This window comes from Salvia splendens, chromosome 18 (assembly GCF_004379255.2).
Source record: "Salvia splendens isolate huo1 chromosome 18, SspV2, whole genome shotgun sequence".
Lineage (NCBI taxonomy): Eukaryota > Viridiplantae > Streptophyta > Magnoliopsida > Lamiales > Lamiaceae > Salvia > Salvia splendens.
In genome coordinates this window covers 4765492-4779853 of record NC_056049.1, presented here as the reverse complement: position 1 = coordinate 4779853, position 14362 = coordinate 4765492, and the positions used below count along the sequence as shown (strand labels likewise).

The window sequence follows — 14362 nt, the reverse complement described above, 5'->3', positions numbered from 1 at the left end:
TATTCTATACATGATTATATTAAAAATATCTATTGTAAATTAAATTATTATTAATGTATTAACAAATAGTATAGAACAAATATTAATTACACTACTAAGTTATATCCCTTGACACTGAATATAATTATACGGCGAAATGTCGACTGATTGGCTATTAATGAGATTAATGAGTGCCAATTCATTATTAATTGAATGGATTGATGAAAGCAGTGCAATTTAATATATACATATATTTTGAATTTCCTACATTCCAAAAAATAATGAACAAGATTATTAATGTAATGGGAATAATGTTATTAATCTCTTAATAAGATTAATTATGTTGATTGAATATTTTTTCAAATTTTTGCCGTTTCTTGATTTTCAATTATTAAATAAATTCCCATTCATAATTGCTACTTATTCCGTCCCACAAGTGTATGCATTTTTGGTTGACTACGAGTTTTAATACACAATCAGTAAAGTAAGAACGAGATAGAAAAAAAGTAATTAAAATATTGTTAGTAGAAAATGAGTCCAACCTCATTAGAGAAAAAAGAATCTTCAAAACTCGAAAATGCAACCTGTTGTGCAACAGACTAAATGAAAATAGTACATACTCGGTGTATTTCTTGATGTATGAAAACCGTAGAATGAAATACTATAAAGTTTTAACAAATCCGTAAAACATAAAATTAGCACTCAAAAGTACATTTAGTAAAAACATAATCAAGATATTAACTTTCAACAATCATAATTGCAGTAGCACGCTTTTCCGACATCGATCAAAGCACAAAATGGGCTGGGATTGGCTTTTGGGTGAGCTTTGTTGCATTTGTATTTGCAACAGTTTGCACCGCAGCTTCCATCCTCGCAACAAACTGCATCTTCACAACTTCCAAAAGTATCCGTGCATGATCCTCCAAACGCCTCTTCCACACCTAGAAAGAAAGACACAAACAAAAAAAATATAAATATTACTCCCTCCGTTCCCTCATAGTTGAGGCGAAACTTTTCGGCGTGAAGTTTAAAAAAGGGATGTTGAGTACGTTAAATAAATAGATAAAAAAGTAAGAAAGAGAAACAAGTAGAGAGAACAAAAGAGAAAGTGAATAAAATAGAGAGAATAAAGTAAGAGTGAATAAAAAGTTAATATATATGGAAATGCCTCAACTATGAGAGAACTTCCCAAAATGAAAAAATGACTCAACTATGAGGGAACAGAGGGAGTACAAATCTGCTATTATTAATTCTTGAATCATGTCACGACCGCATTTTCTAAGGATAGAAAACACGGTTGATCGCGACTAGGAGAGGATTAAAGAAGCGGGGAAGAAAGGGGGGGGGGAAATAATATCAAGCATTGGCTGCGAGACATGACTAATCAAGTGCTGATACACAGAAGAAAAGATACTCGATCATGAAAACTCGAGTAATTGTTTGTAAAGAAATTTCAAAATATCAGAGTTTTGAACAAAATAGACTTGAGTCTTTTAAGATGCACAACGGAAACAAATGAACGCGGTTCCATGTATGAAGACATGAACCTCCGAGAGTCAAAATCTGACTGAATTAAATGTCTTGTCTCAATAGCACTTCCTCCACCACTTCGCTGCTCAACCTGCACATTTAGAAATATATGCAGGGCTGAGTACAAAAAGTACTCAGTGAACACATTGCCGACAATTACACATATACATTTAAAAATATTGTCAAGCCATCATCACAGTAACACTCGGGGTGTTGTTGAAAAGACCCGAGCTTACTAAAAATACTCACATTGGACTGCAGTCCCTTTTTTTCCTGTACTTAGCCATATCTGATCACATTGTGCCGTCGAGATGGTGTTCTCGCACGGTCACCTTCTCTGCCCAACATGTCAGAGGTATTCTTGTGCCGGGAAGGTGGCCACCTTCCTCGGTCACCTGCTCTGCCCAACATGCAGAGGGAGCTTGTGTACACTAGTCCGAGTGGGGACACCACCCTCATTGGGACCCGAATTCGACTTATATCATCATTCATAATTCACTTGGCCGTAGCCAACAGATAGGCATCATACACAAAAACATTTATGACAAGACAACATCTTTAAAAAAATCACGAACATGTGTTCAAGTTTTCATAAAATACAATTTGTATTTTTAGTATAAGAAAGCTCACCTCGACAGCTTAAAACTCCTTAACTTGAATTTTCCTGACTCCACCCTTAACTCACGGAGATAGCCTTTTGAAAACAAATAACGTACTAATAAGACTCGAGAAAATTCACATACTTATATGAATGCATGCCCCTACTTTATTTCTTTTATCATTTGTTCACCGATAGAAATTTTAGAAACTTGCATATTAATTAAATTGGGAAAAATTTAATTAATAGCACTTCTTTATTAAACTTAATTATTTTTGTGACTTGAGAACGTCGTCTCCCTCTTTCTTTCCATTTCCTTAGCGGCCGCCCGAGGCGTCGCGGGGCAATGCCGGTCGGCCGCTTACGCCTATAATTCCTCCGTTGGCTCCTCATATTTTTCTCAACGATATCGAATTAAATCCTAAGATTTAATTGAGCACATGAATTAATTATCGAAGATGTTTTCCCTTGCAATGTTTATTTCGGACTTGGGATAAATCATTCATCCTTCGAAATATTCCAAAAAATTAACTAACTAATTCTCAACAATTAAATTATCGGCCCAAGGATTAATTACTTGACCCAAGATAATTGTTATCTTAGTCCACCTTATTTCACCAATTTATTTAGTGAGGCCAAAAGAAAAATAGCCCAAATTAATATATCCCCATCCTTATTTCTCCATTTATGTAATAGTGCCCAACTAAAATTGGTGTTGTGTACCTTACTAATTATTCTACAAAAACATAACAACTTGGATCATAACAAATCATTTTATCTTACTTAACCATTTGATTTAAGCCTAGAAATAATTAAATTTGAAATCGAACCTCACATTCACTATGCACTGCAGCCCCAATTTGTTTATAAGTGCTCGAATTCATGTTTACATAGTCCAAACTTCCATTCAATTAATTTGTCTCATCTCAAAACAATTTGTAAACTTTGTGTAGTCCAGCTTCTAACTTGAAGAAGGAAACGGACTCTCCCTATCTCAAGTCATCCCCAAAAGGTTAATATTGATTTCACTAAACTTAGTGTGATTCGAAATATTCCACTAGTCTAATATATTTGCTATTACACATGTGAGACAAATCATTATCGGGCCAAAGAATTAACATTTTAGAGCCCAAAACAATAATAATCCCCAACCCAAAATAATTTGAAGGAGCCCAAGTCAAAAGTGATTTAAGAAAAAGATAAAACATGAAAACATGGAAGTATTCTCCCATTCCCTACGCAAGTCTACTCCCTTCCTTCAGTTTTCACTTTTCACTTTTCACTTTTCACTTTTCACTTTTCACTTTTCACTTTTCACTTTTCACTTTAACCCAATAAATATTATAGTAGGAGTACTAAATAATTAAACGAGAAAATCAAATACTCCCTTAACCCCCCTATGCGTATCTCTCTCTTCTCTCTCCCTCGCGTTTTTTTTTTCTTTTCTCCCCAAAACAGAATCCGCCGATTTTCTCCGATTCGCCGTGGTGCAAGAATCGACGTTGCCGTCGACTCCGATCTCTCTCTCTCTCTCTCGATTTCCACCGCCTCACATCACCGCTGCTCCACCGCCCCAGCCCCCTTCTCTCCTCAATCTGCCGCCGCCGTCCCTTCTTTCTCTCCAGCTTCGCCGCCGCTCGCCAGCGTCGCCGCTCCGTCGGACTCCCGAAAGGTAAGGATTGATTTATTGTTCTTCCCTTTCATTTCAATTTCTAAGAATTTATAATCTTAGATTTAAAAGTTTTGGAATTTAATTTGTGAAGGTTGTGAAATTAGTGACGTATCGGAGTGGGGGCTGTCCTTGGTTGTCTCCGGGCTGCCGAAGAGCCGTCGCTGGAAATCCGGCAGATTCATGTTCAAGATAAGATTCTCAATTTATGCTTACCCTGGTTGTAGGACTTAGTTGTCTATTTTATAAATTTGGTGAATTCCGGACAATTGTGTGTCTTCTTGGAAGACTTAATGGTGAAACAAGTAATTCTTGGTGTTTATTGTTAACATTTGGGCAGATTCTTCTTCCAACTACATATATGCATGCTTGTACATAGATGAAAGAAAAGAAAGGCTTGGTGTTTACCTTTTGATGTGGCAGTTAAGTGTTGTTGGATGGTAGTGTTTCACTCTACGAATTGTGTGAAATTCTCCTTCCTCAAACTCCTATATCCATGTTGGCTTGGTGTGTGCAGACAACTTAGGATTACTTAGGATTTGAGGGTGATGTGTGTGTGAGGGAAAGAAAAATGATTGTATACAATACAAAAAAGGTGGTATTGAAAGTGACGTGTAACAAGTTGGTGTAGCAAGTTGCATGGTATTCTTATCTCTAATTATTCTCTTTTGTCAGAAGGGATATGATTTGTCTGCCCTCATTAAATGAGGCATTTAATGTTTTGAAAAAAAAATCATCCTCATGATCGGCCCTCTCTCCCCTTTTTTATATATATATTATTTGTTTAATTTGGTGCAGGAAAAAAAATTCAATTCCAGTTCGGAGCTGTTCTCGTTGATGTACCCGATTTTCTTTAGAACAAAAGATGTATTAAATTAAATTTTGTTGGACTTTTATTGGATGTATCGGACATTAAGATTTTGATTATGGGACTTTATTTATTTACTTAAATTTATTGTATTCATAAAGGTGTAATATATATTTACGTGTGTTTTATTCATTTGTCTATCGTCAAAACAAACAACAACGATAATCTATCGTAGCTCGGATTTAATCGCATAAAAGTTACTTATATAGATAATCAAGCTAATAATATTGTTTCTAATAATATTGGCTTAGCGGGTCGTTACATTCTACCCCTCTTAAAAGAAATTTCGTCCCGAAATTTAGGATGTATTTAGACAAAAAGCTCGGGATATTTCTCCTTCATTTTCTCTTCTAGCTCCCATGTTGCCTCTTCTGGTCCGTGGTTTTTCCACAAAACCTTCACTGTAGTAATCGACTTGTTCCGAAGCTGTTGCACCTTTCGATCTAGTATTTCTACCGGCTTTTCTTCGTAACTCAGGTCAGGCTCTAAAGCGATTTCTTCATGGCGAATCACATGTTTTGGATCGAACACGTATTTTCAAAGTTGGGAGACGTGGAATACGTTGTGTACATTCCCAAAGTTGGGTGGTAATGCCAAGCGATATGCTACTGGGCCCACTTCTTCCAGAATTCCATAGGGTCCAATATATCGTGGTTTCAGCTTTCCCTTGACTCCAAATCTGGTTATTCCTTTGGAAGAGGATAATTTCAAGAAGACCTTCTTCCCGATGTTAAATTTCAATTCGGTTTGACGCTCATCGGCGTAGGATTTTTTTTTTGCCGGTCTTGCGCTTCCTTGATCCGACTCCGGATTTGTTTCACGCTAGGAAATTTTGAGGTGGTCTAACAGTTTTAACTTTTATAGGAACTGAATTTGGGATCCCAAGAGAAATATTCGAATTGTTCTTGCTTTGTGTAGGCTCCAAGGTAGCCATGAAAACAAAACAATTATAATTATTTCAATTACGTGGGTGTTTGGTTCACCACAAACTCTCACCAGTAGCTTGCAACAAAGGTTTTCATGAAGTGCAAAGACTAGGCTCAATTGGGCTCATTATGCTCACTCCCATAAAAAAAATACAAATTCAAAGGGCTTGAGCTATACCCATAGAGCTTGGAAATTTTATTGTGGGAAGAGCTTGCCAGATGGAATAAATTGCGAAAGTGAGGGTACGATGAATAGAATGTAGATGTTAATAATAGGTTGCCAATAATATAATCAAAATGAACAGTGAAGTAGAAAAGTTTCAAGTATCCCTAGATGATAACAGGAAGATCTGAGATGATTGGTTACAAACGGATTTGAAAAGAATAGGAAAACAAACAATTGCAATTTGCTCAACAACACTGTGATAGAAGATCATATCAACGAAATTTTTAGAGTTTGTAAGCAGTTCAGGGAAACTGACTAATAAAGGGGGCAACAAGAGGAAACTAGCCAAGAGAGAAGCAATGTGCCAGCTTTAACATGGAGCTTGCAGAAAAGCTCAAATCAAGAGACAATAGTCATATTTGAATTCATAAGATGAGAGTATTCAGGTAAAACAAAGAGCTTGTCAATAAGTATATCTGAAAACACAAAGGGTTAATTTAAAAGGTTTAATAAGGTCTTACCAGATGGCTGCTCCAATATAGTAAGACTGAAAATGATTGGTCTCAAGTGTATTTGAGAAAGAAGAATAACAAGAAACTACCCTTTTGGGTCAACAAAATCGTGATACTATATCAGGTTAATGAATTTACAAAGTTTATAACCAAATCAAGAAAATTAACTAGTAGAGAGAAGACAATCAGAGCAGAGCAAATTGCTTTAGACCTGGAGTTGCTGAAGAGCTCAAAGCATGATAGAATAATTGTAGTGGAATTAATAAGAGGGAACTACTCATATAAAATAAAGAGCTTGTCAAGAAGCACTTTTGAAAACAAAAAGGTCCACTAATGACCTTTGAGGGATACATCATTGAAAAGACAATTGTTTAGGGAAACATGTTCATTCTGAAGGGTATAAATAAAGCAGCTCCGAGTATAAGAGTTTGTTGGCAAGAATTCAGGGAGTCAAAGTATTGCTTTTATACAGAATGAGTAAAGAAGGATTGTATTCACTGGAGGTTATCAGAAAACATGAGGGTGCAAGCTCAGAACTGGAAGTGATGCACAACCTTGACATAGAAGAGGAAAGATAATGACACGTTACCTTGCAAAGGAAGTCATTTAAGGTCTTAATTCAACAAAAGTATTTTGATCAGGGGGATTCGAGAAATTGGAATTCATGGGAACCCAAGTAAGCGTTGTTGATGAATCTTCCTGGTTAACTACGATGGTGATACTCCCTTGTTTAACTCTTTATAGAGAATAATAAATAAGTTATGGAAAACTTTGGTCACAAGCTACATTCACCTTACGATCACGTCAGATGACCATATGTGGGGATTATGGCTCTTTGGTACTCTCGGTTCGTCATAACGCTCAACCTCGTAACACATCGTTTCTGTTTACTTATATTATAGACCTAGGTGCTTTGTTTACATTGTAATCATATTCTCTTGCTATGTATATGTACATCGCTTAGTTGGATCAAAGGAATGATCCTTTGGAGTGATTGGATTGTCAAGAAAGACAAAGGTTAACCCAGATTATTCATGTCATTGTGACGTAGAAAATGGCATCTCACCCCTACCATCTTTCTAGAAACATCGTTTTGTTCTATATTGGATTGCTTTTCTCATGACGAAGTTTCTTCCTTATAGCGTCATTTTCTTTTCGTCGCTCGGGAAAGCGATAAATGTACATATTGTACTTCTAAGTTCGAGTTCATATTGTGTTCTAGAAGGAACGCATAACTAAGTATTCTATGTTCTTTAGAAATTTCGATTTCCCGATACTAGCAACATGATCAATTACTAACTTAAAAAGAGGTATCATTTCACAAACTCAAAAGGAGACATCATTTCAACAATTGGTACCATGCTCGTATACTTTATACTTTCATATTTCAGTATTATTTTTTTTTCCATTTAGGAAAGTTACTTATTTTATTCATACATTCACAGTCTTTAGCCAAGAAAAGACATACTAACTCTTTCTTTAAGCACGCTACCAAATCAAGAAACATCAACTCTTTCTTTAAACATAGCATTTTCATCTGTTCACTCAAATTAACTTCATGAGTTATTTCCCATTTCAAACTTTCAAACATCTTGATTTTCTTTTGAAAAAGAACAAGTTACCTTTTTCCTCATTGAGCGCGATTGGTGGGAGTGCTAAGAGTATTTTCATTAGACAGTCTAGTGGAACAAGGCTAGACCAAGATTTTCAAAGAAGATTCTCGGGTTCAGAGCGAGAAAGAATGCTCTGATACCACTCTGTCACGACCGCATTTTCTAAGGATAGAAAACACGGTTGATCGCTACTAGGGGAGGATTAAAGAAGCGGGGAAGAAAGGGGGGGGGAAATAATATCAAGCATTGGCTGCGAGACATGACTAATCAAGTGCTGATACACAGAAGAAAAGATACTCGATCATGAAAACTCGAGTAATTGTTTGTAAAGAAATTTCAAAATATCAGAGTTTTGAACAAAATAGACTTGAGTCTTTTAAGATGCACAACGGAAACAAATGAACGCGGTTCCATGTATGAAGACATGAACCTCCGAGAGTCAAAATCTGACTGAATTAAATGTCTTGTCTCAATAGCACTTCCTCCACCACTTCGCTGCTCAACCTGCACATTTAGAAATATATGCAGGGCTGAGTACAAAAAGTACTCAGTGAACACATTGCCGACAATTACACATATACATTTGAAAATATTGTCAAGCCATCATCACAGTAACACTCGGGGTGTTGTTGAAAAGACCCGAGCTTACTAAAAATACTCACATTGGACTGCAGTCCCTTTTTTTCCTGTACTTAGCCATATCTGATCACATTGTGCCGTCGAGATGGTGTTCTCGCACGGTCACCTTCTCTACCCAACATGTCAGAGGTATTCTTGTGCCGGGAAGGTGGCCACCTTCCTCGGTCACCTGCTCTGCCCTACATGCAGAGGGAGCTTGTGTACACTAGTCCGAGTGGGGACACCACCCTCACTGGGACCCGAATTCGACTTATATCATCATTCATAATTCACTTGGCCGTAGCCAACAGATAGGCATCATACACAAAAATATTTATGACAAGACAACATCTTTAAAAAAATAACGAACATGTGTTCAAGTTTTCATAAAATACAATTTGTATTTTTAGTATAAGAAAGCTCACCTCGACTGCTTAAAACTCCTTAACTTGAATTTTCCTGACTCCACCCTTAACTCACGGAGATAGCCTTTTGAAAATAAATAACGTACTAATAAGACTCGAGAAAATTCACATACTTATATGAATGCATGCCCCTACTTTATTTCTTTTATCATTTGTTCACCGATAGAAATTTTAGAAACTTGCATATTAATTAAATTGGGAAAAATTTAATTAATAGCACTTCTTTATTAAACTTAATTATTTTTGTGACTTGAGAACGTCGTCTCCCTCTTTCTTTCCATTTCCTTAGCGGCCGCCCGAGGCGTCGCGGGGCAATGCCGGTCGGCCGCTTACGCCTATAATTCCTCCGTTGGCTCCTCGTATTTTTCTCAACGATATCGAATTAAATCCTAAGATTTAATTGAGCACATGAATTAATTATCGAAGATGTTTTCCCTTGCAATGTTTATTTCGGACTTGGGATAAATTATTCATCCTTCGAAATATTCCAAAAAATTAACTAATTAATTCTCAACAATTAAATTATCGGCCCAAGGATTAATTACTTGACCCAAGATAATTGTTATCTTAGTCCACCTTATTTCACCAATTTATTTAGTGAGGCCAAAAGAAAAATAGCCCAAATTAATATATCCCCATCCTTATTTCTCCATTTATGTAATAATGCCCAACTAAAATTGGTGTTGTGTACCTTACTAATTATTCTACAAAAACATAACAACTTGGATCATAACAAATCATTTTATCTTACTTAACCATTTGATTTAAGCCTAGAAATAATTAAATTTGAAATCGAACCTCACATTCACTATGCACTGCAGCCCCAATTTGTTTATAAGTGCTCGAATTCATGTTTACATAGTCCAAACTTCCATTCAATTAATTTGTCTCATCTCAAAACAATTTGTAAACTTTGTGTAGTCCAGCTTCTAACTTGAAGAAGGAAACAGACTCTCCCTATCTCAAGTCATCCCCAAAAGGTTAATATTGATTTCACTAAACTTAGTGTGATTCGAAATATTCCACTAGTCTAATATATTTGCTATTACACATGTGAGACAAATCATTATCGGGCCAAAGAATTAACATTTTAGAGCCCAAAACAATAATAATCCCCAACCCAAAATAATTTGAAGGAGCCCAAGTCAAAAGTGATTTAAGAAAAAGATAAAACATGAAAACATGGAAGTATTCTCCCATTCCCTAAGCAAGTCTACTCCCTTCCTTCACTTTTCACTTTTCACTTTTCACTTTAACCCAATAAATATTATAGTAGGAGTACTAAATAATTAAACGAGAAAATCAAATACTCCCTTAACCCCCCTATGCGTATCTCTCTCTTCTCTCTCCCTCGCGTTTTTTTTTCTTTTCTCCCCAAAACAGAATCCGCCGATTTTCTCCGATTCGCCGTGGTGCAAGAATCGACGTTGCCGTCGACTCCGATCTCTCTCTCTCTCTCTCGATTTCCACCGCCTCACATCACCGCTGCTCCACCGCCCCAGCCCCCTTCTCTCCTCAATCTGCCGCCGCCGTCCCTTCTTTCTCTCCAGCTTCGCCGCCGCTCGCCAGCGCCGCCGCTCCGTCGGACTCCCGAAAGGTAAGGATTGATTTATTGTTCTTCCCTTTCATTTCAATTTCTAAGAATTTATAATCTTAGATTTAAAAGTTTTGGAATTTAATTTGTGAAGGTTGTGAAATTAGTGACGTATCGGAGTGGGGGCTGTCCTTGGTTGTCTCCGGGCTGCCGAAGAGCCGTGATACGTGAATATCTCAAGAATATCCTTAAAACTCTCTTATTTAGTTTAGTATTGAATTAACATATCTTTCCATATATTCGTAGTATCTTTATTTCTTATTCCCTAAGTCATTATAGTCTTATAAATAGGAGATATTGTATTCTTCTATTCCAATCAAGAAATATGAAATTATCTTTTTAGCTTTTATCGTTTTTTTATCTTTTTGCAATCTTAAATCTTGGTTTGATTGACCGGCAAAGCTCCGGCGACTGCCTTTTATCGTGATAAGGGAACTTCACCCTTATCAACTGGTGCTTTCATTGACGATCTCAGATTATCCTTGTCGAATCGAATGGGGAGCCGTACGGAATCGGGAGTTGTGACTTCCGCCGGAGTCATACGCGGCCTTGAGCAATTCACGGCGTCGAGTGGATCGCTGGACTCCACGGCGATGGCGTTCGAACATCTGCTGGCGTCGCTTGCACGTGTGGAGGCGCGCTTCGACGCGATGGAGCGGCGGCAGAACGTCGCGCATCCTCCGCCATGGCCAGACCCAGAGCGGCGGCATAACGTCGCGCTTCCTCCGCCATGGCCAGACCCAGACCCAGACCCTCCTTTTGATGATTGGCAGCGGTGGCGTGGCGATTCAGCAAGAAATAGACCGACCATGTCAGCGGCGACAGCGGTTGCGTCTCACCCACATCTAGGGTTTGACGGCGCACAGGTTCGGAGCAATTACAATGCGCCGCACTCGGAGGAGATGCCGTGGGATGCTTACGGGCCTAGCAACGATGGCTTTCAGTCGAACCAGACGCAAAAAGGGTTCACCGGGCCGTCTCGGAGCAGATTCCTTCCGCTAAACTCAGAGACGAAGCAGTGTGACCGTTTCGGGGCAGTCAACGATGGTTTTCGAGGGAGAAGCCCCACTGCATGGGACAATCCCGCACATAGATGGGACAATCGGGGCGGGAGACACGTGCCGGCGTCGGAGAATGATTGGGGCCGGCGAGAAGTGGAACCCTATTCTGATATACAGCGTTTTGGTCAGCGACGTCAGGATCAGCCACCGCCACCGACAAGGCCTGATCCGAGGCCCGATCCGAAGCCGCCCTATTCTGATTGGGCGAGGGATAGGACCGCGAGGGATAATCCCGACCATAGCCATGAAATTCACGCTGGGCGACAATCGACGGCGTGGGACAACCCTTGGGCACGCTACGACGGTGGGGGTTACTCCGAACCACCCCGTTACGACCATTATCGATCAGACAGACTACGTTACGCGACGATGACGCCCCCGTGCTTTGACGGGTCTGATGCAGTCAATTGGAGATCGCGCGTGCCGGTGGTGGTTGGTGATGAATTGTCTGATAACGAAGATGATCTTCTGGTAGCAGATAACGACGATGCTGAGCACATGGAAGAAGATATAGATGGTGATTTAGCGGATATAGAAGCACTTAACTATGAGGATCTTGACAGTGTGTCGAAACTACAAAAAACTCAGCGATTTACTGACATCATGCAGAAAGTTGAAGATGCATTGGAAAATGGGTCTGAGAACTCCACTCTTGGAATTGTTTTGGAAGATGATCCAGAGTATCAGTTGATAGTTGATTGTAATGCCTTGTTTGTCGATATTGAAAATGGGATTGTGTTAATTGACAATTTCATCAAGGTGGAGTTGGATTCGCCTCATCCAACAGAAGTAGAAGCTCGCGAGTCCGCAGTATTCATAGTTGCACGTATGAAGCAACTGTCGAATGATGCTGCAATTGTTCCAACGCAGCGACCGGGATCGTTTGATCCAGGAGGGGAGGCCCCGCCAAAACTTCTGTTCGCAATGTTCATCCGTGTGTCGTGGTTCCCACCTTGAGGACAAGGTGAATTTCAACCGTGGGGGAGTTGATACGTGAATATCTCAAGAATATCCTTAAAACTCTCTTATTTAGTTTAGTATTGAATTAACATATCTTTCCATATATTCGTAGTATCTTTATTTCTTATTCCCTAAGTCATTATAGTCTTATAAATAGGAGATATTGTATTCTTCTATTCCAATCAAGAAATATGAAATTATCTTTTTAGCTTTTATCGTTTTTTTATCTTTTTGCAATCTTAAATCTTGGTTTGATTGACCGGCAAAGCTCCGGCGACTGCCTTTTATCGTGATAAGGGAACTTCACCCTTATCAAGCCGTCGCCGGAAATCCGGCAGATTCATGTTCAAGATAAGATTCTCAATTTATGCTTACCCTGGTTGTAGGACTTAGTTGTCTATTTTATAAATTTGGTGAATTCCGGACAATTGTGTGTCTTCTTGGAAGACTTAATGGTGAAACAAGTAATTCTTGGTGTTTATTGTTAACATTTGGGCAGATTCTTCTTCCAACTACATATATGCATGCTTGTACATAGATGAAAGAAAAGAAAGGCTTGGTGTTTACCTTTTGATGTGGCAGTTAAGTGTTGTTGGATGGTAGTGTTTCACTCTACGAATTGTGTGAAATTCTCCTTCCTCAAACTCCTATATCCATGTTGGCTTGGTGTGTGCAGACAACTTAGGATTACTTAGGATTTGAGGGTGATGTGTGTGTGAGGGAAAGAAAAATGATTGTATACAATACAAAAAAGGTGGCATTGAAAGTGACGTGTAACAAGTTGGTGTAGCAAGTTGCATGGTATTCTTATCTCTAATTATTCTCTTTTGTCAGAAGGGATATGATTTGTCTGCCCTCATTAAATGAGGCATTTAATGTTTTGAAAAAAAAAATCATCCTCATGATCGGCCCTCTCTCCCCTTTTTTATATATATATTATTTGTTTAATTTGGTGCAGGAAAAAAAATCCAATTCCAGTTCGGAGCTGTTCTCGTTGATGTACCCGATTTTCTTTAGAACAAAAGATGTATTAAATTAAATTTTTGTTGGACTTTTATTGGATGTATCGGACATTAAGATTTTGATTATGGGACTTTATTTATTTACTTAAATTTATTGTATTCATAAAGGTGTAATATATATTTACGTGTGTTTTATTCATTTGTCTATCGTCAAAACAAACAACAACGATAATCTATCGTAGTTCGGATTTAATCACATAAAAGTTACTTATATAGATAATCAAGCTAATAATATTGTTTCTAATAATATTGGCTTAGCGTGTCGTTACAAATCAAGAGTACTATTATGTTGGGCGTGTCAATTCAGCTCGAACTGACTAACCAACCCAAAGAGACCAAGAAGACAAGGAATTGGGGAAATATTATGGAAATTGACGATTTTGTCTAGCGTTTACCTAAAAATATCACAAGGTTTAGATAATTACCATTAGTACAATTCGTTTTGCTTTTTACAATAAAATGTTCTGCGAAATATCTTTTTGATACGTTCACTCATTGACATGGCAGTTGTGTACAGTATTCGAATTTTTTTGCTGAACATTTTACTCCCAAAAATGAAATGATAAATTCTAAAAGGTGAGACATTTCATTCCAAAAAATGAAACGATGGGTACTAAATGATAATTTAACAATAAGACGTTTTTGGGTGAACGTCCGAAAGATGAGACAAAATCAACCCTCTATCCAAAACAATTAGACCCAAAAATATCTTGATTGGCCCGAATCGAAGATAATCCAAGGATTGATAAATCGAGCGGGTTGAAATCCAACTCAAAATCAAATAAACATATATAGATAACATAACATAGTATAGTAAAATC

At 38.0% G+C, this 14362-nt stretch overlaps 1 protein-coding gene and 2 long non-coding RNA genes across 4 annotated transcripts; 2 read left to right on the top strand and 1 right to left on the bottom strand.

Moving 5' to 3' along the window:
- Positions 1-579: 579 nt before the first annotated feature.
- Positions 580-13698, bottom strand: LOC121777527. Of its 2 annotated transcripts, none has more exons than XR_006045513.1 (3): positions 13087-13698; positions 8905-8968; positions 580-920 (listed from the first exon to the last, which is right to left on the bottom strand). It is a non-coding gene; the product is annotated as an uncharacterized LOC121777527 (long non-coding RNA). The 2 variants fall into 2 exon arrangements; XR_006045512.1 differs by lacking the exons at positions 8905-8968; positions 13087-13698 and adding exons at positions 2140-2203; positions 4185-4668.
- LOC121777528 lies at positions 2378-4105 on the top strand. Its single transcript, XR_006045514.1, has 2 exons — positions 2378-3779; positions 3871-4105. It is a non-coding gene; the product is annotated as an uncharacterized LOC121777528 (long non-coding RNA).
- Positions 10168-13631, top strand: LOC121777526. Its single transcript, XM_042174810.1, has 3 exons — positions 10168-10501; positions 10593-10680; positions 10974-13631. The coding sequence occupies exon 3, from the start codon at positions 10993-10995 to the stop codon at positions 12514-12516; it is 1524 nt and encodes a 507-aa protein (XP_042030744.1). The 5' UTR covers positions 10168-10501; positions 10593-10680; positions 10974-10992; the 3' UTR covers positions 12517-13631.
- Positions 13699-14362: the final 664 nt, after the last annotated feature.